Source organism: Leptosomus discolor, chromosome 2, assembly GCF_034619465.1.
Source record: "Leptosomus discolor isolate bLepDis1 chromosome 2, bLepDis1.hap2, whole genome shotgun sequence".
Taxonomy (NCBI): domain Eukaryota; kingdom Metazoa; phylum Chordata; class Aves; order Leptosomiformes; family Leptosomidae; genus Leptosomus; species Leptosomus discolor.
This window is the reverse complement of record NC_141392.1, coordinates 48,004,765-48,030,952: the sequence shown is the minus strand read 5'-3', so window position 1 is coordinate 48,030,952 and position 26,188 is coordinate 48,004,765. Positions and strand designations below refer to the sequence as shown.

The following is a 26,188-nucleotide window of genomic DNA, read 5'->3' as shown; positions in this document are numbered from 1 at the left end:
TACCTCAGGTACTTTAAAGGTATGTGTTGATATTCTTTATTCCTAAAATAAACCCCTCAAATATAGAAATGTTGATCTGGCTTAGATTTTATTTGCATTTTAAAACAGCTTTTCAACATTTTAGAAGCCAAAATATTTTTTATGTGAGCAGCCTTTGAACAAGATTTAACAGTAAAATGTGTCTATTTTCCCAAATCATAGCTGTGGTTATTAGAGACACCAACCAGGCAGATTACTTTTGTGTGAGGAAACTGGCTAATGAAACAGTTGTGCTAGCCCACTTGTATTCTGAAAGTTGGGTCAGTACTCATGAAAAGCTTAAGTAAACTAGAGGATAATTCAATACATAGACAATGCATCCCACTGTTTCTCTGTTTATTCTCTCCCTGTGTGACTTCTGGCAACTGAGAAGAAACAGTATAAATGACAATAACTGGCCAAAGAAAAGATTATGAATAACAATACCACAAGAATGAAGGGCATAAAGTTACCAGTGACTTGGGAAAAATGCAGAACACTGGACATGACACATCTAGAAACTAGTGGATTGCTGTATATGCAGAACAGAATACCTTCAGATTAGAAACCCTTTCTATCTGAGTTTCAGTAACAATTTATGGTAGATTGTTTTGTCTCTGGTAACCCAAGGTCTGTTTATCCCTCGGTGTTTTTTGACTCTCTTGAATCCCTATGCTTTGCTGGTAATACTCCGAAGCCAAGAGAAGTAATGCCACTGGACACAGAAAGAAAAACTATATATTTACTGAAGAAATGAAAAGGTTGAGCACTTGTACAAGCATACAAACCACTTTCCTGATAAGAGTTGTCTTTTTTACCACATTTTTAACAGTGCTGCATTCAGTGCTATACTTAAGACTATCATGTTTTCCATCCCAACCTACAGTTCAATTCTCAGCCAACACATCCAGCAAGCTGATACCCTAAGTTTGGATACCATTTAACTTTTTTGTTGTTGCAAAGGGAAACAAACCAGCTGTTTATGTTAAACTGAAGTTCAAAATAACTATAATAAAAATCACAGGAAGATTTTTTTTGATCCCTGAAAAGCCAGGTAAACTATTTTTTGGAAGGAAAAAAGAGTTTCAGTCTATTTGCCCTTGCTGTGTTGGTGGTGTGGTGTGCTTTATTACTTCTAAATATCTACAGTATTAAATATGTGGGCTGTTTTCATCTATAGTGAATACACTAGGCTCAGTTTGCAAAAATGAGTGGTTTTGTGAAATATGGAGGACTCCTAATCTTGTAAGTGAGTGAATGTAGTCAGATAATGGGTGTTTTAGTGTCACTGACAGTGTTTATCTGTCTTGAAAATTAAGACCATTAGTTCATTTTTAGCTATATGGGGTCAATGACAACAAATTGTTCATACATTGTTTCTGATACTTGGACTTTGCAGCTTCTGGCATGACTCGTGTAGTGCGTGCTTTGTGCTTCCAAAGACTATATTGTAGGAGCATTCAAATGAATCAGTGAAAAGTCTTTCTGAAAGGGTAGTTCACCAGGGCTGAGTGCTACTCAATAGGAGCACAAACCTGCTTCTATTGAAGCCTGTGTATTTAACTTAGTAGGGATGGAACCAGATCCTAGAATTAAGCTATTGAAGAGAATAGGGTTTCAAGAGGTATGACTGCACTACCTTGAAGTTTCTTTTCAAGACAAAGCCAAATGGAGAGAAAAAAGAGATTTGGACCCCTTGTTCTTGTAGTGTTTCCTGGTATACTATAGTCAGAATGCTTAAACAGCAGAGAATGCTCTTTTGCTGTAACTTCTCCTATGCCTCCAGAGACCAAGGCAATTCTGTTCATTTTTGATTGAAACAATAATAAATAGAAGAAAAATCTGCTCAACTGGCACTTTTGAATCCCTAGAGAGTCAATTTCCACCCCGCCTCCCAATTCTAAATTCGTTGTCGTTCCCTGACTCCCAAGTCCCCAAAATGATTCATCCATGGTACATTAGAAATACTGAAATATTGTTGAGCCACCAAATCACCTGAAATCTCTTAAAGTTGGTGAGCTGTTGGAAGGAACTTTTTTTGTGATATGCTAATTATGAAACTTGGGGTTGCACGTGTAATAGATTGATGTACATCCTTTCTTCAAAGCAGGAAAGAATGTCTGACATTCAGTTTGCTTCAGTTTCAGCTCAGCACAACTGTGATGCTTTGCCTTTTTTAGTCATTTGTGATACAGCAGCAAAAAGAAGCGATGGATGTGCTGACAGTCAGGCCAGCCATCCCTCCATCAATAAAGCAAAGTAGAACTTGCTTAAAAACACACCTTTAAAGCAATAAACATTTAAAAAATAACATTCCAAAGTGAAACACATCAATTGAAGCACAAACATGTTTAACAGTCAATTTTCTGTGCTGGTTGTAATGAGATGATGCTGTAGCTTTGGCAGTGAGTCTCCAAGAGCTCCACTGGACTCTGGAGACTAAGGCAGTAAAGCACCACACTGTCATAATTGATAGGTCATTTGGAGTGATTAAAAAAACCCAAACACCAACGCAACAACAAGAAAACCCAGCGAAAAAAAACAACAAACCCAAACCCTACCTTCCCACTTGGTGAAGTTGCATACTCTAGCTGTTTCTTTCAGCCAACCTTGCTGAAGTGTACATGGAAAGAGGTCTGATGTCATAAGTTACACATGAAGAGTTTCATGAAATATAATGAGGCAAAGGGGGTGTGTGTCTGCGTTCAGAGGTTTAACAGGGCTCTTTTCAATAAAACAATGTCTCAGCAAGCATTAGAGACAATTCTCCCTCCTGTGTGCCACTGCAGATGCACAGACACCTACTGGAGACCTTTGATAAAATTCTTTTTGAAACCTAGAGCCCACCTCTGGTTTAGTTGTCTGGAACCTGGGATTTTGAATGTTTCTTCCCTTTTGTTTTTCTTTGACACTGGGGACTGGGTTAATCTCATAGGACTTCCACCATTTGCAGGAGAGCTGGTTGATCAGACTCTCCAGTTCGTAAAGTGGAAGGGACATTTCTAGGACATGATCGATCTTATTCTAAATCAGGTGAATCTTATCATAAAGGTGCCAAGTTCTAGTTTCTGTAGTCTAGGCAACTAGCTCCACGTTATGAAATCACAATCATGGCTTGCTGCCCTGGAGAGTGCTTCAGTATTGTGGCTGGAATACTAATTTTTTTTGTGTGAATGGGGATAAATGAACTTTCAAGAACAAATATTAATTTTTAGGAGTCTGAGATAACCTCATTGAAGTCAGTAGTCTGCTCATTTGTCTGGTAGTGGAATATAATGGCAACATTCTGATTTACACCAAGAACTTTTACCATTGAGAAGAAACACAGAAATGTTTTGATGAGGTTCTTTGTAAGTACAAATGGCCTTGCCCACTATAATAGTGGGAATGGGCACATTCTAGCTCATCAGAATAGTGCCTGATTAATCCTATGTATGGTAGCTTTCTGTGTAAATTCTTCCATGCAGGCTTAACCTTAATGGTGATGTCCTGTATGTTTGGACAAGGAAGGAGGTCACAATTTGAAGTAGGCACAATTTGAGGTAGGCAGCTCTGGGCTTGTCCTGGAACAGTCACAAAGGACTGTTTTGCTTCAGTGGAACAGCACAAGGTGAACTAATCTGTTAAAGATAGGTTCAGTACAGCAGTTATATGGAATTGTCATTTTGAAAGTATATCCTGGTACTGTCCTAAATAATAATAAGGATAAGGAGAACTTAGGTTTTCCGTACATTTCAGTGCTAGGGTTAAATGCTTTTTCATGGCATTGGCATGAGAGTAGGGTTTGTTCTGTAAATATACCTTCTGCTTCAATCCTTGTCAGAAGAGTGGTGCAATAAGTATTGAAAAAATGAGTGGTGTTTCAATAAAGCAGATTAACTGTGACAAACTAGCTGGTTAGAGTGCTCGCTAAGGCAGACTGTAGCGTGTTGATATTTAAACATCATTGCCTTTGTCTGAAATACACATGGGAACATGACTTTACATATTATAGCCTGCATGTGTGGATATATATATATATACACACACGCGCAATGGTATGTGTGTATATATATACACGTGTGTATATATATATATACACGCACACAAAGATGTGTATATATATACACACACGCATGCACGCATGCACACATATATATTGCTATTGTTTAAATCCTTTTCCCATTGTAGATGAGCCCAGAGGGAACAAAATATTCCTAGCTTGGAGATTTCCACATCTGCCCTTCAGGCAGCTATCAGACAGAAACAGCATGGCTACATAAATCACTGTAAATCAGCACATTTCTCAAAAGCGTGAAGCCCTAAGCACAGAGCCACTTCGGAGCATGCTGCTCCATAGTTTGTTCACAGACCTCCCGTGCCAGCAGCAGGGAAGTCAGACAATTCTACTCAACATCTTACAATAACCAGATGCAGGATAAAGAAATTGCCTTTCAAAGCTATAGTCTGCACTTGACTTTTCCAAGCAGAACAGCGATGTCTAGCATTCATCTTTTCTCTTCTGCTTGTTTTTCAGGCCTTTTTGGCTTTCAGCCCCCCAGGATGAGGTCTTATTCTCCTGTTTTGCCAGCAGGCTTGAACTAGACTTCACATTCTGAAGCAGTAGTTTTCACTTGGTCAGAGGGAAAGTCTGTATATCAGTTAAAAGGAGTGCACAAAAAGTAATGGAATAAAAACCTGTTGTCAGTATGTTTAAATACCTAGTGTCAGTGGAGGGTATGTAGGTCCAGTGGAAACTGAAGGGGTCTATAAACTGAAGAAAGGTTGAAAACCTCTGATGAACAACTCAAATCCATGAACTTGAATGTCTTTCTTTTTCCTAGTGCACAGACTCCAACCTGATCTTACAGAAGATGATGGAGTTTCTCTCCACAGACAGAAAAGAAGTGGTTTCTGGGGTCTTCAGCTGTAGTATGAAAACTTACATTAGGACACAGTAAAAATAGGGTTAGCATAGTTATGAGTTATGCTTTGTGTGCAGCCTGTTTGTGTTAAGAATGTCTCTGTAGGACAGCAAGTAAACTTTCTTAGAGTTAAGCTGCTCCCCCCCCCCCAAAAAAAAAAAAAAAAAAAAAAAAAAAAAAAAAAAAAGAAGTTGGGGAACACTCTGCTGCCTTGCTCAGATTAATCAGTGGCATTTGACCAAAGACAATCCACAGCTGTGGATTGTGAAATGTAGAGTAGAGCGTTTCCCATTACTGTTTAAAAGGTTGTGAGCCAGATTCAATAACTAATATTTATGCCTCAGCCTAAGTGCATCTGTCATCAGCCTTTTGACCAATGGAGAGAGATGTCTGTGCTTCCCATGACCAGACTGTAACAGTGGTCTCGACTCTTCTGCTTTCTTGCACTGGTTATTTGGCTTGTAGTTATATCCAGTTGTTGACTCTCTAGCCATGCACAATTTTTTTCCCAGTATGCTTTGTGATCTGCTTAGCTGGAAGGAGAGTTGCTGTGCACTATCAACAGTGGGATCACAGCTTTGTGCATTGGAAACGGAGAAACGTGCATGTGACTCAGTTTCATCTGAAGACCTTCTCTGCCTGAGTGGTGATGTGGTGGCAGGATGTAGACTAGAGGGAATGACACTGAATCACTGCATAAGAGTAGATAGTGTAAGGTAAAGAGAAGATACGTGTTATGCCATAGCAGTGAACAAGTTTATGGACACGTTATCTTGATAAATGGTTTAATAGCACAGTAGAGAAACCATCAAATGCCTTCTCTTGAGGTACTGGAAAAATGTTGTCATGGACTGTAACATGTTGCTTGTGGTTGAGGAAATAAGCATCCTGACCATCCACAGCCCAGATGTGGGACCAGTGACAAAACCAAAGCTGAAAGATAAAGCGGAGCAGAAACAATTTTCCCCAGTATAAGCAAGGTTTCAGGTATCTACTACTTCAGACTTCAACAATTCCAGTGTTATGAAACTCCAGTAACAAAGGAATGAAAGATCACTGGAACCACTGGTGATACAGGGGGACACATCTCAACCAATATTAAGAGCCTTTGGTGTGTGAGACAGTGAAGGAAAATACTGGAATTCTGTGACACCTGAAACATGAATGTTTTTATCTGTCAAGCAGGTACAGGCAGTTTATAGTGACTTTGGTTTTATGCTTTTTAACTGAGGCAAACTTAATAAGAATTTAAAGCAGTGCCTAGTATAGAATAGTAGGCCCCTTGGAAATGGGATGTTGTAAAGTATAATGCTTTGGAAAGGCTGAAATAAATTGGAGGCTGTAGAAGTTTTTTATGATATTAAAATGTAAAGCAGAAGATAAGTTAAAGCAACTCCAGTTGAGGAGTCATGCCTGGTAATCTGTAGCGTAAGATCAAATTTGTAGTTTAAAACAATTTTCTGAAACTTGACTAGGCTGGTTTCTGTGTTATTAGGGGCAGGAACACCTCTCTGTTAAAAGTGGTTTGCTTTTTAATAGGGTTTAACCATAATTGTCTAGTTTTTGCTCGTTGTTCAAAACAGTTCCATCTCAGGTTGGTCAACTATTGTTGGCTTAATTTCAGTTGCTACCAGCATTCAACAGAAATGCTGCTTTAAGCTTGTCTTTCAGTGAATCACATGTTTGTACAATAACAGATTTGTTAGAAGAACTTAAAGACAGAAAGAGAAGAGCCAGTATTCAGGGTGAATCACCTTCTGGTCCATCTAGAACCATCTTTCTCTAAACTGTCCTATTTTAATCACAAAGAATATTTTCACAGGAAAGTACAGCTCTAACATGTGCATCAGTGTGATCCTAGTTTTTGAGTCACCGACTCTGCTTGTTTCTGTTTAAACAAATAGCAAATCCCATGAGAAATCCCATAGCCCTTGCTTCTTTCAGCATTTCTGTTAGTTTTGACATATTTATCGATTCCTTTGGCTACACGTGAGCAAGCAATGCTGATTTTGACTTGTCTCATCTTATTCTGCTGTAGTAAAAAATGTTTGCTAGTCTCTCTTGTATGATATCTTTTCTCGCAGTTGCTTGCCTTTTTGTCCTTCCTGCTCTTAAATCCCTCAGTTACACTAGGTTGGTGGAAATTGTTTAAATGTACAACCCAAATTCTCCAGTGAGGTTTGGCTAACCAACAAGCTATTCAAGTGGTTTTGTCTCCCGGGTATGTCTTCATCCTTTGCTTTTCCAGGTTTCTTGAATATCCTTGAACCCATAATTTACCCTAATCTCCTCTAAGGCTTTGAAATAATAAAATACTTAAATAAAACTCTTTGGGTAAATGCCCTTTAAAATATAGCTTTATCTGTGAACTATCACGCTCTCAAGGGAATGGATTTTGTTCCTTAGATGATTAAGGGGATTTTCTGTCCACTGTGTTACTGTGGTTTGTCCACTGCGATCAGGCATACCCATCTTAACTCCTGCAACAACTCAAACCAGAAAAGATGAGGAAAGTCTGGGAGAAAAATGGGACAGAGGCTAGACTGCTGCTGTGTGTGATTTTTTTTCTGGTGCCTGGGTTCAGTTCCGTGATCTACCACATGATTTTCTGTGGGTCACGAAGCCTTCCTGTGCTTTTGAAAAATAATTCTCTGCTCAACAGGGATGTTGCTGAGGATAAATTAAGGCTGGCAAAGTGCCTAGCCATTGCAGAGGGGTAGTCTTATACACACAGAAAGGCTGTACTCAGATCCTTACTTCACAAAATAGGAAGAGGGAGATCACTTGACTTGCTATCACAAAATCCACAGGGGAAGTCTGAGGCAGAGCAGGGGCCTGAATCCAGTTTTTCTGCCAGAGGCCCCATGTGGTCCATTTTCCCCTGAAATCCTTTTCACAGTCCTAGCTAGGCCTAAACCTGGAGTCCTGCAGGTGCCTCCCAGGTGAGAAAGGGAGGCTTGGAGGACCTCACCAGGGCCCCCTGTGCTGCAGCCCATCAGGGCACCCCGACAGGCCCTGGAGACCCACATAATTTGGACATCGGTCAGAATCACGGAAGCCTGTCTTCACTGTTGCTCATTTTGCAGGTAAAGGGAGATGACTTCAGTTTTTCTCCCTTCCCACTCAGCTCAGCTAGTTATTAATTTCAATCAGCAAGAAGGATCTGCAAAATAGCACTGAAATGGGGGAAAAGGAACATCACTTCTCCACTTTTGGAGTTCTATACCTAAATTCCAGGAAGAAAGGTTTGGGGCTTGTGTGTAATTTCTGACTAATTTGCTTCTGAAGCTAATTATTGTTAAAAATCAAAAATTGCTCAAAAACATCAGGAAAAGGAAGCTTTCCTTTTAATGTTACTGCACCACTAAAATTTAAAATTCTCGTCAAAATCTAGTAATATAACTATTATTTTAAAATGATGCATTTGAGATTGTTTCTCCGTTTTCAGGCATACTCTCCAGAAAGACATACATATTTCTTCATGTTAAGTGATAGGAAATGCAAATACACCACAGTTTAAGTATGAAGATTACAGAGATTTATGACTCTCTTTATACATTTTTTGTGTGTAATAAAATGCAGGGAAACTATATGTAGCAAATATTTTCTAATTTTTTTAGCTTGTTCCTGCTCAAATACTACACTTTGTCCTACTTTTTTTTTTTTTTTTTTTTCTGGGAATTTTCCTCCTAGTAGTCTCAGTTTCTGATCTGAAGTTCAAAATTTTCTGTACCTGAGGTTTATGATGATGAAGTATCACCAATGAAACCAGTGCTCCAGCTGGATAAATCTTTTCTCAGATGCCTCCAAATGCTTAGGAGAATGATTATCTCCTGGTAGCTATATTCCTTGATTAATTTTATGCTTATTTAGAAACAGCAAAAGCATAGAGAAATTAATCTGAGACCTTATTGAGTTCACCTCATCCCTAGTGCCTGATTTTCAAGAGCTCAGAGGATAAAGTACTACCTTTCCTTTTGGCTGTCTTTGTTTTTTGGCTGGCATGCAACAGCATGAGAACCGATCAGTTTTTTTGGCAGTATGTTTCAGAGTGAGAAGCTCCTGCATTTCACAGTGCCCAGGACGATGCCAAACTTATGAGCCTTGCCTGCAGTCTTGGGGGTGGAGGGATGAACAGTTAGACCAAGTTCAGTGCGGCTTCATGGCAGAACTAGAAAGGGGAGCATCTGTTGAAATTAATGATGGGAACAATGTAAATTACTTCTGTCAGCCTATACCCACTCACTGTCTTCTGGAGGAGATGAGATGGAATTTCTGAGAAAGGGAGAACATGTGGTGCAATGGACAGAACTGACAGGGTTAGAGTAGCAAGGCCCTTGCAAGATTCTGCAGTGTGAGAGGAGAACACGAACTACCCTGTGCCAGTCCAGAAAAAAAATACTGTAGCCCATGGGTGAACCACACTGGTGCAAGTACAGATGTGAGGGACTGTGGCCCATGGGCAACCATGCTAGGGCAGGGACACCCCTGAGGGTTTGCAGTCATGAGCAACCCATGCCAGGGCTCAGACCATGCTGAAAACAGGAGTCAGAAGTTTTTGTTGGTTGGTAAAAAATGAAATAAAATCATTTGGCTCAAGACTGTTTTGCACACAGCACACCGCCTGGTTCAGATTTTTTTTTTCTGCTCACCTATGGTGGGGCATTTTGGAACGGCAGCTGAGACTCAAAGAATCACAGAATCATTTAGGTTGGAAAAGACCTTTAAGATCATCAAGTCTAACCATTAACCTAGCACTGTCAAGTCCACCACTAAACCATGTCCGTAAGCACCACATTTACACGTCTTTTAAATACCACCAGGGATGGTGACTCCACCACTCCCCTGGGCAGCCTGTTCCAATGCTTGACAACCCTCTCAGTGAAGAAATATTTCCTAATATCCAATTTAAACCTCCCCTCATGCAACTTGAGGCCATTTCTTCTCATCCTAGCACTTGCTATCTGAGAAGAGAGACCAACACCCACCTCACTACAACCTCCTTTCAGGCAGTTGTAGAAAGCAATAAGGTCTCCCCTCAGTGCCCTTTTCTCCAGGCTAAACAACCACCGTTTCCTCAGCCGCTCCTCATAGACTTGTTCTCTAAACCCTTCACCAGCTTCATTGCTCCTCTTTGGACCTGCTCCAGCACCTCAATGTCTTTCTTGTAGTGAGGGGCCCAAAACTGCACACAATATTCGAGGTGCGGCCTCACAGCCCGAGTACAGGGGCACGATCCCTTCCCTGCTCCTGCTGGCCACACTACTTCTGATATAGGCCAGGATGCTGTTGGCCTTCTTGGCCACCTGGGCACACTGCTGGCTCATGTTCAGCCGGCTGTTGACCAGCACCTCCACGTCCTTTTCTGCTGGGCACCTTTCCAGCCACTCATCCCCAAGCCTGTAAAGTTGCATGGGCTTGTTATGACCCAAGTGGAGGACTCCATCGTGCATGTTACAAGAATGGTCTCACTGGAAAAACTGCAAGCTTATAACATTTCCCTCTTCGATCTTGGCGTCTACTTTTATAGGCAAGCATATGCACAAATAGAAATATGTCTATAAAATATATCTGAAATTTCTGTTTTATTGAGGAGTCTTTAGATTTTGAATATGAGCATTGCACATATAAATGATCTGTTGTGTTACATGAGGTGCCTCATAATATTCTCCTACCTTGCTTATTTTCTCTTCAGACCTCTTGCACTGAGCCATTGCAGATATTATGGGTATCAGTTTAGGTAAGTATTGATGTTAGAGATCCTATTTGGATCTTAGAACAGACTTTTCAGCTTGTTATTGTAGACTAGTTAATGCGTAGCTAATAAAATAAACAAGTTTCCATTGCTGTCTCATTTTTGTTGTGAAGGATGTTTCTACCATCACCATTTTTGCTCTGAAGACTCCAAGCCACTGTTTTCAGCTTCATAATGACTGAAGGAGGTTCAGAGATTTCCTAATTACAATAATTCAGTGTATGTTACAGAAAGGTTGCAATCACTACCATTTCAAAGCAGTAGCTGAATAACCCCAGATATGATGAATCAGCTAGTATTTGAATAGGCTAAAAAGGCAGAGGTTTATTTTCAGTTTTGGGTAATATTTGTGTGACTTTCCTGGGGAAGGGGATCATAGAGCAGTTTTCACATAGGAATAGCATTCCTACAGCATTAATTTATTTTTTCTAGTTTTTGAGAGTGGACCAAGACAAAGACAGAGAATGCAGCCTGGACTGTGCAGGTTCCCCTCAGAAGTCACTCTGTGCATCGGATGGAAGAACTTTTCTGTCCCGATGTGAATTTCAACGAGCAAAATGCAAAGACCCTCAGCTGGAAATAGCCTACCGGGGCAACTGCAAAGGTGAGAATATCAAAGTTTCTCTTGACCATAATGGAAAATAATAGACTTTAAATGGTATTTGAAAATATCTGTATGTTGAAGACTAGGGTGCTGTACTTGAAGATTTTTCTAAAAGCAAGTAGGTTGAAATCCATCCTGTTAATTCTATAACAATATGCTACATAAAGATAAATTAATCTTTATCCATCAGCAAAAATATGACTGCCCCACCTGTCTACACTATAATAAGTCACTGCTAAGGAATTGGTAAGGTTAGGTCCTTGTTCTGAAAGACCATATAATTGGCAGGCTCAGAGTAAATTTTAAGAGTGTTATCTCCTGAGGTTTCTTGTCTACTGCAGTTTGCTATTTTGAGTTAGAGATGGTCAAATTCAGTCTTGTGTTTCTGAACTGCAATCATTTAGTAGGGCGGGGGGGGGCGAAGAAAAAAAAGAAAAAAAATATTTGTAAAGCTTAGCGCCCTCACAGGCCATTCCTACCTACATCATCCATTCTTTTACCTTACTCAATTGTAGGGTGACTCCCAACAAATGATCTTTCTAAAACATAAGAATAACAGTGGACATAAAGATTTACTTTCCCTTCCTCTGTCCAAAACAGAGAGTAGGGGGAAAGAAAACTCCAGGGACCACACTGATTCAACCCCTAGGAGGCAATTTTCCACATCATCTCTCTCCATTTGCTCCAGCAAACCTCTGAAGCATCAAGACTACTTCAAAGAGACATTCTGTCTCATCTTCTGCCTAGATGAAACACTGTGCTCATTCTTCAGCCCTTTCATAATAAGCCACTGTATTAGCTGATGGATCTATTTACTTTTGCGAACAAGGATAACATAATGAAGCTACCTGAGCCAAAGGTTTTGTTACACTCATGAATGACAGAAAGAATCATTGTGCACTTTGTATTTGTTCATTTTATACATTAGAGCATTATACACTTTTATGGAAATTAGTTTTGAGTGGTTTTCTTTATTGTTTTTTCCTCTTACTATATTGACAATGTCATCTGCAAGAATTTTTTTCCATAAAGAGGCGTTGAATTGCCCTACTGAAGGTGTTCTTGGTGATGCTGGCAAATTTTTCTGCAATCAATCACTCAATTTGGGGAGTGCTCGTTTGCTTTTTATTTATTAATGAATAGTGTGTCAGTACAATTGTAGACTAGGAATTAGACACCTCAGGCAGCTTAAGTGTTGCTAATAACAAGTACACATCACACCTTCATCAATCAGATACTTTTAATCTTTTAAATGAATGCAAACATCATTCTAATATTTATTTTTTTTTCCTTTGATTGGCGATAGACACATGATTGCCAATAATATACTTGTTCAGTATCAGCAAGAGACAGTGCTCTTTTAAATTTTACATTTTCATAGTATTTCTCATTCAATCAAAGCAGTCAAAGAGTTTGAAGTGACCAATACCTTTATTCCTACCCAGGGATGCAATCATGAGAAATATTTCAAGCTGTAAAAACAAGTTTTAGAGAAGAAAAAGATGATTTGTTGGCCTTGCTGCAGTTTCAGTTTTAGCATTGCTAGAGCTACTTTTCATAGTCCCATCATACTTTCTTCTGAAAGGGCTAAGGAAGTCCTCAGATTAAGAACTCTTTTGAGCCAGTTGCTTTTGAGTGGTGGAATTTGTTGTTGCAGGTGATGCATGACCAAAAAGCAGAGGGTTGTTTTAGCAGCGCTAACCAAAAAGTAATGCTTCTATTTCAGGACAACTTTCAAGGTTTCAGAATTTGCTTTCATTCCATGTTGGAATGAAAGCAAATCCTTTTGGAAGTGTTCATCTGTCCCCCTAAAAAAACAAGACACCCCACTCCCCCATTAAAACATTGGTTTTGAAACAAGTTTTGAGGTTGCTAATGCAGGGAAAAGGGAAAGAAGCATGCATGTTTATGTGGAAGTTATGAAGGGAGAAGAGAGATGATTCCTGGTATAGGATTCACAACTTTAAATCTCTGTCTGATATTCATCCATCACTGATCAGAAAAGCCAGCCTTAAGTCCCTGTTAGTCTCCTCCTGTCCTCTTCTCAAGTAAAAATCCATGTTCGCCTCACAAAAGTGTTGTCTAAAAATTTAATACTTCCAGGTACCATCTTAATTAGTTGGAAACATGGTGACTAGCTTTTTGGTCTGTTCAGTGTATTCACTAGAAATCTAAACACCTTGACAGTTTATGTCGACAACTTTTTGAAATAATTTTGAAGCCATCATTTCTTGTTTATATATTCAGAACTGTGACTTATTTTTACATCCTTAAGGGAGTTTGAACCACCACCAGACTCATGGCTGCTTTCTCTGTGTCTGTTTTCTGGAGAAAGCCAAATTTAGATTGACTGTCTTTTCTCCTCCTTGCCTGTTCTCAACATTTGTCTCATCTCTTTGGTTTTGATCACTTAAATACTGAAATTGCAAAGGCATGGTTTGCTTTAAGTGTGTTTGCTTTCTTTTCTTAATTCAAGTTTTGTTCTCAGCAACAGTGCTTAGGCCAGGTAATTCTTTAGCGTAGCAAAGGAAACCATTTTTAGATCCTGGATCTTAAAACTAAATGACAGAAAACTGGCAGAATTTAAACCATTTTCTTTTCTCTCACTCCTTTCCTTCGAGTTCCTGATGGCTGCAGCAGAGATCAAAACAGCTTAAACAAACCTGAAAATTAACGAACCCTGAACCTTCCCCTCAGTTCTGAAAAACAACTTACCTTTGACAAAATGAACATCAAAATAGACTGTTCTGATAGTGGGTTTTTCTGAAGATGTTATGAAGTTTGATAATATTTCTCTTTTGATTTTGCAGTCCACTTCCAGTCAGTGCTGGAATCCATTTCTAAGCTTGGAAATGCTGTAAGAAGTTACACTTTTGTAAAATTTCCAGCCTGCTTTTGCAGTTTCAAAGGTCTTAAATAATCTGCATATACTGTAGATGAACATCCTCATTTTTGGATACTTTTCGAAACAAAATCTAGACTGAAATTCTGGAGATTTGCCACTTGTTTAACATAGCAATATGATTGCTTTTGGTTTGGTCAGAAAGACACAGAGGCTATGTCTACAGTAATTAATTAAGCAGTGCCAGAACACAGTATGACTGCCTACACAGGTAAGCTGGTAGAGTGCTCCCTGTTGCACTTTGAGCACGGGCCAGCTAGCACTTTCCTGAGGACTGTATCTATGTGGCTGGGGGGTTATATGGGCTACTGGGACTGTTCCCAGTAGGCAGCATGCACAGAACCACTTTCTTTTAGGTGATTGAGGCTGTTCAACCTGAGAACGGAGCCTAGCTGCTCTTACAGGACTGCCCGAGTCTGTTTGCACTCAGCCTTGTTCTCTCCACTACAGCTCGTGAGGATGGGACTAGAGAGCTCTGGATGTCACACAGCAAGGCTTTGTAACTTACTGAACCAAGCCTTTGGTATTCTTTGTTAGTGCCTGCAAAAAGTACAAGTTGAAGTTTCTTAGTCTTGAAAATAGGACCAACCATACAGAAGTACCACATCTACAACACCAAAAAAAGAAAAAAAGAGGGAAAAACCTCAAAGGAAGAACCCCTTCGATTTATATCGATGCAGTTGCCCATTATGATTAGGAAGTGTTGCTCAGCACTGAAGTCTGTAACTACAGTTTTACTTTTAACATGATATAGAACATGATATAGGTTACTTCAAAAGATTGTGCTTGTATGGAAACTGAAATGCACAAGACATCAGCTAAAAGCGTCTTCCCCAGCAGAAATGGGAAAGGCATTGCTATGTGAAGAGCTCTCATTTATCTTACAAATGTAAAGGCTGAATGTCTGTCACAAATCATGATAGAAGAGACTGCCTGAAACAAGTTATTTTGTTTTTTTGATGGAGCATATTGTGCATCCCATATGGAGAGGTCTGTTGTGGGTTTTTCTTTTTCTTTGTTAACTGATCAGGATTACTCTGTAAAATTTAGTCGTATCATTGTAGAGTTTTATTGTACAAAGACTATTCAAATTTTCTATTGTCATCAAAATTTTGCATTATAAATACAAAAAAAAATGAGAGAACACTTCAGCAAATTTCTGCAGGCACCTATCAGTTTCACCTATGCTAAATTCTATCAGGTTTGCTACCCTATTTCTTCTTCACTACAGAACAAGTGTTTTTCCCATGAACTTTGAAAATGTGAACTTGTATTTTTCCTATAGCAAATATTTGCAAATAATTTTAGGCTTTTCAAGTAGTTTTCTGTGACAGTAAATAATGTGTATTAACTTTGAAACCTAAAATTATGATTCCTGGGTGGAGGCAAGTGGGATTGAAGGTTTTTTCAATGAAACTCCTTTTTTTTTTGACATGACAACAAGCTTTAGTCCTAACTTGGTTAGTGGAAGATTTTTTGATGGGGTTAATGGAGTTTTTCAGAGTTCAGAAACCTTGAATAACTCCTTTCCATTGGAAAGCCTTTCATCTGCTATCTAAGCAACTTCAGGTCTCAAGTGTAGGAAGTCTGCCAGCTGATTGCATCTTGTTCAAAGTGAGCAATAATCTGTAACAGGAGTGTCTAGTGGAGGGACCACAGGTTTTCTCTCTAATGGACCATCAGGTGAACACTGAGCAGTGGCCAGCAGCAGTTCAATTTGCAGTTTTGCTAATGGTGTAAGGGTGAATTAGAACAGATAGCACTGTAGTTCATCTGGGGTAGTTTGAACTTTACTTAAGCATTTAAGCTCTTTATGTGAATGTTTTCCAAGATTTAGGCAGCTTGTCATGAGGAAGCCAAAGAGCATGTGCAATGCTGTGACTGAATTTTGAATGTCTGTGGCTACTGGGAATATTTCATCTGACCTACAAAGCCTCTATCTCCCATGGACATGTCCCTTTTAGAGTTAATTAAGAGGAGTTCCTGCTGATTTAATTAAAGTTTGCCCTTAAAGTGGTCTATAAGCATTGCAGGATAATGCACTCAAATGTCTGGAGGTTTCATACAAATTGTTGATCGCTATAAAATTTCAACTGCCAACTCACGTTACATTTCCTTACTTCACTGTCATCATGTACCAGCAACCTGAGTTTACAGGCAACTGTTAAACTGGACTTGGGACACATCTCTGAGCACTCCATGCTCAAAATAGCAATGTAAGGAGCTTTACACAGAGTGATATTTAATTCGTGAGTGGCTTGGCATTTAGTCTGGCTGTCACTCAGAGTATGTATTCAGTATTTGCAGAGGTGGCCCCAGCAGGGCCTTGCTGCTTTGTGAGCACACCAAGGAGAGCCGTCACACACAGTAGTGTCATTGTTATTCTATAACTATGTAGATCCCCTTTCTCCATTGGAAACCGTAGATAGCTCATGTTTAGCTTAATTAATTAATGGTATCTTAAAGAGCCTAGCTGTTTAAAAATGCCATTCTTTTATGGGCTATCATAGACATAACAAAAGGTACTATCTTCATTCTCGCAATTCACATAAAGAACTGAAGTACATCAATATATGAGTGGAATTTCCCATAAAGAGTTATTTTACTATTTGCTATTTGCTTTCCTTAAAGAGAGAAGCACTCAGCATTTGTTTCATTAAAATGAGGCTTTCAGCAATAGTGAAAAGTTTCACTCGTTTGAACTGTTAGTACAATGAGTTAATGAATGAATTAAGCACAAAATAATTTAAAATAATATGAATTAAGTTACCTTTCTGTCCTTGGATAAACTTGCTGATAGGATTTTCCCTTTGTGAAGAGAAACGAGACATCACTGGGCAGGTTTTTTTGGGCTCATAAATTAATCTTGGCCCCATAATTCATGAATCTAAGCATCCTTTGGGGAAAAGTTACTATTGCCTCTTAGCTGAAGAACTGGGTTGTAAATGCTGGACATGGTTTCTGAGTGCACACCTTATTCTATATTCCCACGGAGGCTGCCTTCAAGCTCAGGTTTGCCTGCAAGCCAGGCGTGAGCTTAACATGTACTCGCAGTGCCTGAGCACATCCCTTACGTCAGTGTGTGGGCAAGGACATTGGCTTGTCCGGTCCACCTGCTGCCTGGAAGGCAGCCCTGTGGGCTGCATGTGGGAGGCAGAGTTTGCTCCCGAGATGTTTCGTTTGGAGAGAGAAAGAAGTGGTGAGTTGGTTTGGTTCTTTTCCTAACCGAAATGAGTGGAAGTTGGACTGGACCAAGGTGTCAGTCTATAAAATAATCCTGAACACACACTGAGAGCTTGCATGGTCTGCAGATTGAAGAAAGAACAGTTTTCTCTTGTCCTCATCTTCCTCTTTTCTCCTCTTCCTTTTCTTTTTTTCTGATCTTTTATGAAGGAAAAAGAAAAAAGAGATAAAAAAAAAGGGTTACAGGTGTTTTTTATTATTTGGGAAAATATATTAAAGTAAGAACATATTGAGAAGTGGTATCAGTTTGGCTTTTTTGAAAATAAATTTTCTGGGAAAAAATTATGATAGGGCAGATTTTTATCTTAAAAGACCTCTAGCTAGGAGCTGTCTCATCCTTTTTTAGACACATTTTCTCACTGTAGACACTGCATTTAACCTGAATAATGACTGCACATTTCCAGACTGTAATGCTGGCAATCCTGATATGAATACTGTTCAGCCTCAACCTCATTTTGTTTCTGAGTCTTCAATTATGTTATGTCAAGATGTTATGCATCAAGCGACTGTTGTAAAAGTGTTATTTTGAGAAACAAAGTATTCATCATCTTGGTGAACAAAAGGTATCTACATACAGAAGTTATAATTTATGTAGTCTCTGAACACCAGAGACGTTGGTTTCTGATTATACTTTCTAGGAGGTATTTAATGGGGTGGATAAAGTTTAAAGTAGATTTGGAATATTTTTTGTGGAATATCCTTTGTTCTTTTAAATGTGTCTGCTGGTACATGGAACATAGGACAAGTAACACTGAAACAGTATCCACAGTTTGCTGGAGGTGGAATTTATCTTTTTAAAATAATCTTTCTTGATAATATTTCTCCAAGCAGAATTTGCCAAAGCCAGGCTTCACAGAAACAAGGCATACAAGAGCATTCTTAGGCACAAAAAAGGTATCTTTTTAGAATAAAATATACACTACTACAATTGTATGAAAGTAATCTCTTTTTTTGTTTTGTGGAGTTTTCATTTCTGCTCATGTATTTTCAGTAAAGTTTCAGGTTTAATATGAAATGAACGTCTTAAAGCAAGTGAAGTAGAAACTATTAGTACTAAAGCAGTAATACAACACTGAAGACAAGGAACCACAAATACTTGCAAGCCTTCTCAGATTTTCCGTGCAAGAATTATAAATTGGCCCATATTAGGCTTCTCCAAACTCTTTATCAAATCTCTGTTCTGCTCAGAAAGCCTAGTCTGGCCTTTGGTATGTAAAAAATCAGAAAGCTGTAGCTTTAATTTTTCTTGCAAATATTTTATTCAGTTCTAGTCAGACTGTATCTGTCCAAATGTGACTGTTAGCAAATGGAGAGAAATATTGTTGTGCCAAGAAGGAATCCAGCACAACATTCCTTATTTTATCTTAAAGCTTAGCTATCTAAATTGCTGGGTGGTTGCAAAAGGTGAAAAAAGAAAAAAAAAGAAAACAACAAAGAAACCCCACACTGCCTGACTCTGTTAGATGCCAATAGAGGAGAGTTTAGGCTAAGATTGCTCTGCTGTTTTGTTTGAATCCAGAATGCAGCAATAAAAATAAATAGTGAAAGAGTCGGCCAGCCCTTATCATGAAGCAGCAAGTCTTTACTTTATGGCTATGTCAGGCTAAATGTGCTGACATCCTTTCCAACCCAAGAGTCTAATAATCTCTGCGTCTTTGAAATTGAAACTTTGAGCATGCATAGCTTGCTATGTGTTTCCTATCACTAGAGGCTACAGCTATTTATATGCTTTGTGATAGACATGATCAGTTCTTTGGAATATATATTGACCTAGGTCAAATACAATGTTTATGTTTATGCCATATAAACCAAATGGTGTCTTGTGCTCTGAATGAAACATTTTTCTGCTAAATTAACTACAAATTAAGACCATTTGACTTTTATCATATCACTACCAGTTAGCAAAAGGGTATAGCAGTGGGAAAGAAACTCAGAAGTAGGAAAAAATTCTGGTTCAGGACAAAATTAGGACAATTCAGTAAAGTGCTCAGGTGGATAGCTAACTTTAAACAGCTTGCTGCACTGTATATTTCTAAATTTAAGGGCAAGTAAGTGTATACAGGTATTCTAGCATAATGGAGGGGCAATAAGGGAAATCTACAGAGAAACAGTGAGAGGTATTTGGATTATGTCGGTCTATATTAGGTCTGCTTGTTCGCAGATCTATGAGACTTTAAAAAACCTTTCTCTTTAGTGTTAAGAACAGCTAAGTATCTGTGGAAAGCCCTCAAGGGAACTTTTTCTTCAAATGATTAAGTTTAACCACTTTATAAGTAGTTTCGACAAAGTGGTAAATGTTTCTGATCTATTCAGCGGGATATTCCACCTACAATAAAATAACTAAATAAACTGTGAAGTGTATTTTATCCATAAGTACATAACAAGAACATGTCACACACAGTAATCTCTTTGAAAGCAAGCAAAGTCTGCTCAGTGTGTTGCGACAGGGAAAGGTACTTTTATTCTTACTGAAATACGTAGGAAACCAAGAAATCCTGGATGAACTAAATCAAAACCTTTTGCAGGAGATTTATCTATTCTTTTGGCAAGCTGTTTACTTTTCCATGAGAGAATCTGAGTTAGATCTCCCTGTGGAGCCCCAAAGTTGCTGTAAAGTCAGTTGTATTAAATGTCACTTTAGAGATGCAGTTTACACCCTTGATGAGTTTGTGTCACTGTTTTAAAGATAAACTTCTACTTTGCAGTAATAAACTTCTCTCTGTGTGATATATTATTCAAGGATTAGCCAGCAGAGTTGAAGTTGATGGATGTTTTCTTTTTTTTCCAGAGCTCAGTGCTTTTGGTGCTGTATTGTTGGAAATAAGGCATAAAATGAGATTAGTTCCAAGTCATCCTGTGCTGTTTGTGAGGCTAATTCTGTTTCCAGAATTTCCTTGGGTACTGCAATTTCCTATTGACTTCAGTGCTATCTCAGGAAGTCCTGTGCTCCCAGGTGTCATACGTGACAATCTGGTGTATCAGCACCACTTCACTTCATAGGTGAAAGTCTTGTTGCATATAGAAGCTTAGCATAGAATTACGATGGCTTTATATTTCAGCTCTGCCTTCTGAACACTTGTCTTCTCTGGAAGCCAGAATTGTCACCAGGGCAATTCAGAAAAACCTTCCCAAACAGTTACAACTATGTAATCTCCTCGGTTCTGTGTGTTTCTGTCCAGTCCCATGCACCCATTTTTGTCTTCAGTTATATACCACAAGATGTATTTGTCTTCTTAAACCTCTAGCTGCCTTTTTGGTCCTGGTGCTAAGTCACAGTGGTACAATCAACACATTGGCCAACGTACTATGCTACAGCACCTTGAGCCCTGTACCAACCCAGTCTGACAGCTAATTCAGTCCAAATGAGCTAATTTAAGGTAGATTCGTACATCTTCATGCTCAGTTTCTATGCTAGGAGAATTTTTTTCCCAGCAAGCTTCTGGGATGTAAAAGCCTATTTATCTGGAGTTGAGAGGATAAAGTCTCACTGAATCAGTTATTGATAAAATTCAAAATTACAGCTGGGCATACATATCTGCAAACTTTTTTCCCATTGTCTGAGTATACGCAAATAAGGCCTCATTTCAGCCAGCTTTTTACAGGTCTTAGAACCAAACGTTCTTTTCACCAGGTCATATACCAGATTCTGGCTTAAGCCTGCTGGCTCCCTTACTAATACTTAAGCTAGGGAGAGAAATAAAGTGTAGTGGGAATTCAAGTCAGAAACCAGTAACAGTTTCAAGCCCCTTATTTTTCTGCTAGATGGTTCCAAAAGTTTAAACAAAAACAGATTTAAAAAAAAAAGCTTTTTTTTTTTAGAACTAGAAATTCAATAACACAACAGTGAAACAAGGCCAACTTACTCCAGTGATGCACAGCGTTGCACAGTGTTTTTCATCCTTCCAACACCTTGCAGACTTGGAGTCCCTTCTGCTCTCAGATTGTCAGTAGTGTGACACTGTTCACTCCAGAAAAGTTTAGGCTACTTTGATCAGAATCTGTGATGATCAAAATCAAAGTTGTGGGCAGATTAATCAGCATAGATATACCAGGTAAATCCCACCACCTTTCATTCTTGGTCTTCATTTCAAAACAATCAGGGTCCATCCTGATCTGAATTATTTCTGTTCTAGATGAAGAGGAAAGTTGAATCTGTATGTGAGAGACTTCACTGGTATCCTGTCAGATGTCAATATTCCTATAAACCTCCTTCTGGCAAGCCACTTAAACCTAGACTTATCCTACTAATTTGAGATTCATGTGAGTCATTTTCGTTAGTTACACTTGTGCAAGCTGCACAGAGGGGTCTGTAACTAAGAATTGTCTGGGTGCACTCACAGGGCTTTGCACAGTGAGTCCCAGATTTGGCTTTACTGAGTGAGCATGAGCAATGGCTAAGTGGAAGGTTAACTTCCCTATGGATTAGGATCTCACATGTCACTGACTTTTGCCTGTTAAGAGTTGCAAGGTTTCCCTACATCTACCTCTTGTCTGATACTTTGATGTGAGCTCCTGTTTCAGCCTTTCTCCCAGTCATGGCAAGAATTAATTTTCTCATCCTTTTTCAGCTGTTGTTTTACATAAATGGCTAGCACTTAAATCTCTTGGATTCTTCTTTTCCTTTGGAAAATTTGTTTGAAATCATGCGGTAGATTTAGAAGGTATTGCAACCAGGACACAAAGGCAGATGCTCAGGTAGTGTAATCTTACAAATTAATTATAAAAAATATTATATCTTCTTTTGGCTTCAGTAATGTTTTATTTGGAAGGAATTAAGCTCCTCTGAATTAATAATCTCATGTTCATCAATATTCTGAGGAAGAATGTTTTTATATGCCTTCTTATTATCTTGACCACCCTATTACATTTCTTCTATCGGGTTTGGACCACATCTCTGTGTCATAGTTACTCCCCCGTGGTAATGCCGTGGTGAAATAAAAAAACAACCAGAACTAGGAGTAATATTTTGACTATAGACATTTTCAGATGCTTAACTTGATAAGAGATCTTCCTCACCAGTTTATTTTGGGTATACTGAAACACAGTAATGCCCAACAGCTTTAAAATGTTTCCATGGTTATATAATACAAAATAAGTCTTCAAACATGAATTTTATATTCCATTAATTTTGGTCATTGTTGATTTTAGAGCATATTAGATCATCCACAAATAGGAGGTCTTTAGAGCATCAGGCTGTTTAGGAACAAGTGGTGGACAGTTTTGGAGAACTTCTCTTTCTCCTTGGCATGCTTTTATGATAATTCAAATACTGGAGATAATTTACAACCCTGCTGGTGCTATACCAGAGACCTTATGTGATGGAATTTATATCACTTTTCCTTTTAGACATTTAAACCACATGTCATTCTAGAAAAACGAGGACAGAGGTCCAACAAGGGAGTGATTTATTTTCAGTTAAAATACTAGCTACATTAAAACCACATGTTATTAAGTACTGTATAACCAAACCATGCTCAGAAGAAGGCTTACGACACCAAAGCTTGCTTAAAATGTTTCTTTTTTCCCAAAAAAAAAAAAGTTTGGCAGTGCATACATTAACAGACTTCACCTGAGCTGCACAGAACATTGGCTATAATTTGTCCTTGATGAAACAAGTTATTAAAGTACCGGACTACAAGTTAATTCAGTTCCTTATTATTTTTTTCACATTTCTACATAGTTGAACTTTTCTGTACATTTTAGGTAACATTGCATCTCTGTGAATATCTCTCCTGAAACAGCATAATACGATTAAGGTTGTTAAAGCTGAAACATAGTTTTTCAAAGTGAAACAACTTGCATTTTGGGCATTTTACCAGCATGAACTCTCATAATGCTCCTGTGAGAAGAGTAAACTAATGCACAGTAGTGCACACAAATCCAAGACCAGAAGGGAAATCAATACGAAGGGAAATCAATAGAATTTAAGAGGCCCCAATTTTGTTTTCAGGAAGCAGATGCTGAGGACCAGTTTCTGTCCTCGTTATGCTACACTTACCACACCAAATTGCCTAGGACTCAAAGGGAATTTTTTATGCTAATATTGCCAGGTGAGTTTTCCAAAGCTCAACGGAGATGACCAGTGAAGGATTCATCCTATACAAAGGACTTCTGCAGTTGCACCAAGCTTCCATGATGGTTTTGTGCATATCTGGATGATAGCGGCACAGAGAGGGTGCTTGGGGGACTGGGAACTTAGCTGGCTCATCTGTATGCTTCTGGTGATTGTTAGATGCCAAAACCCTGTCAAGATATGCTGGTATCAAATGGGGAAGAGAAAGTGTTGCCTCACTGTTCAGACTTTATTCAATGTGCAACTTGCATGGACTAGAAAGCCTGTCCCTGTGTTTTCTAAGAACTGCACAGACATTCACAAATGACAACAACTCCCCTGTCTCAAAGGTAATTGGTGGAAAGTCTTAGCCTTAAAATGGAACTAGCCAGTTACTGTCAAACAGTCTTTAAACAAAACAGGAATCAGAAGCAGCAAATTTCTCTGCTTGTATGCTTGAGATCATTCTAATTCAGATGTTACAGTCACATCTGGATATCATTAATACTACCTTAAGCTTGCCTGGTATTCTCATTTCTTTTGAAATTGCTTAGCTCAAGCAGATCCTGAAGTATTGATTCTGCATCAGTAACATACTACAATGTGTAGCAGCTTTAAACGAAAAGAGATACAACAGCTTATGAGTCCTTTTTCAGCCCTTGGCTGCCTAACTGAAATAAAGTATATGTAGTAGACAATATAGTTTACTAGACAATAGAAACTCTACTGAAATAAAGCTGTCTAGTTTGCTACCTTGTCTTGGAGGGAGATCAATACCAAGTAATGCAGGAGGTGTGCAAGAAGCCACACAGTGGCATAATACATTGTAGCACAGTATGAATTAATACTATAATAATAATAATATAATGTCATTACATATATTGTAGCATAATATGAATTAAGCATGTCCGAAATTCTTATTGAATCACCTCTCCAATAAGCCCTTATGCTGTACAGTATATTTTATTTTATTTTATTTTAATTAGATTTAATTTAATTTAATTTAATTTAATTTTAACAGCCTGGTAGGTACACCTGTAGTCACAGCTGAGATATTGCTGCCTAACTGCCGTAAACAGTGTGTAAACTCACAGTAGGAAATATAAGGCAGCTGCACTCCTGCTGCCTGCTTTGCCTTTGCTGAAGCACTAGAAAGCTGGTGCTACTGCCAGCGCTGAAAGAATATCGTGGCGCACAACATGACAGCTTCTTCTGTGTCAAGTTGATTGGAGAAGCCCTGTTTGAGGCTCTGCCCTTGGGCAGCAGTTGGAGTAGCAAGGTTGTCTCTCCAGGTGTCTCTCAATCTCACTTCCCAGTTCTGGATTATTGTCCAGAAATCATTGTCTTCCATTGGTTTTCTTTCCTAAAATAATGCAAGAGATTTTACATTTTCACTGATTATAATTCTTGTTCTCTTTATGTAGGTCTCAAAGCCTTCTTCCTTTTTCTTAATTTAGATTATCACCTATCTTTTCTTCATATTGTATCATCCAATTGACTTGTCTTCTCCCCTTCCCTAGATGTTTCCAGATGTGTGGCTGAGAGGAAGTACACCCAGGAACAAGCTCGCAAGGAATTTCAACAAGTGTTTATCCCAGAATGCAATGATGATGGCACATATAGTCAGGTTGAATTTTTTTCATTTAGTATCTTGCATGGCTGGAGTCAGAATATGTGTGTTTGCAGAGGATGAAGAAGAGACAAATGCAATGAAGGAAAATGTAATTTCAATATGAAGTGTAATTTGTGCTTAACACTGAAGTTGAAAAATGGAAGGAAAATTCATGTTTTGTGTCAAGTCCTTGTTCTTTTTTTTCAGAGTTGGCCAGCAAAAGAGCCAAACATTTTCATTGTTCATGTGATACACTCCCTGTTCTTCTAGGCTGAGGCAGCTGAGTCATTCATGTAGCCCCCTGAATACTCATCAGATGGTAAAATGCTTGGAATTTCTGATCTGTTCCTGATTCGAACAAGAAATCTTGTGTCCAGAGTCCATATCTTAGTGCTAAAGCATGAATCATACAGGATTCTTCCCTGTTCTCATCTGAATTTCTGTAGAAGCATATGGTCTGAGACTAATTTACTTATGTTAGATCATGGAATTCAGAAGGGACACAGTTAGAAGCTTACCCTGTGATATATATTTCAAGCAAGATCACCTTCTGCTGCCTCTGTACTGCATTTCAGTTGTGGAGTTTGCAGAAGACAATCCTTCTAATTTTAAGTACGGTGAGGGAAGTGATAGTGTCCCTCAGGAAATATAATGCAATTGATTTCTAAGAGGAATTCCAAGAGTTTCCTTTCTGACATCTTGGGATATGAATAATGTTGGCAGAAGCGCTCTGTCCTGCTCCTTCAGTGGGTGGAACAATATGTTCTCTATGTGGAAAAAACCTCAAGATTGCTTGTTTCAGGAACAGTTTATGAGTCCCTTGAGGGACTTTGTTGTGAGGTTATCATAACACCTGCACCTCACTCTTCTGAAATATGGTGTAAACAACCACATATTTCAATAGTTTTCTCTTCCATTGGATTCTGAAGGACCTACCACACTTTGCTTGAAATAAACTCTTCTTTATGCTAAAGAATCATATGTAGGACTGAGATAAGGTCTTTTATGGTTTATTGTTCTAGGTTTTGTCAATATAGTTTCCTGGACTAGTCTTCTGTACTCACGTGTCATGAACATTGTGGGATAACAGACGTAAGT

At 38.7% G+C, this 26,188-nt stretch overlaps 1 protein-coding gene across 3 annotated transcripts in view; it reads left to right on the top strand.

Annotated features, from left to right (window-relative positions):
- SMOC2 (SPARC related modular calcium binding 2) overlaps positions 1–26,188 on the top strand; it is a 145,267-nt gene that overhangs the window by 34,934 nt on the left and 84,145 nt on the right. For all 3 annotated transcript variants that reach the window (XM_086461032.1, XM_086461033.1, XM_086461031.1), the window contains exons 2-3: positions 11,110–11,281; positions 24,999–25,105. In XM_086461032.1, the coding sequence (XP_086317158.1) occupies positions 11,110–11,281; positions 24,999–25,105 (279 nt within the window). The remainder of the gene's footprint in view (positions 1–11,109; positions 11,282–24,998; positions 25,106–26,188) is intronic.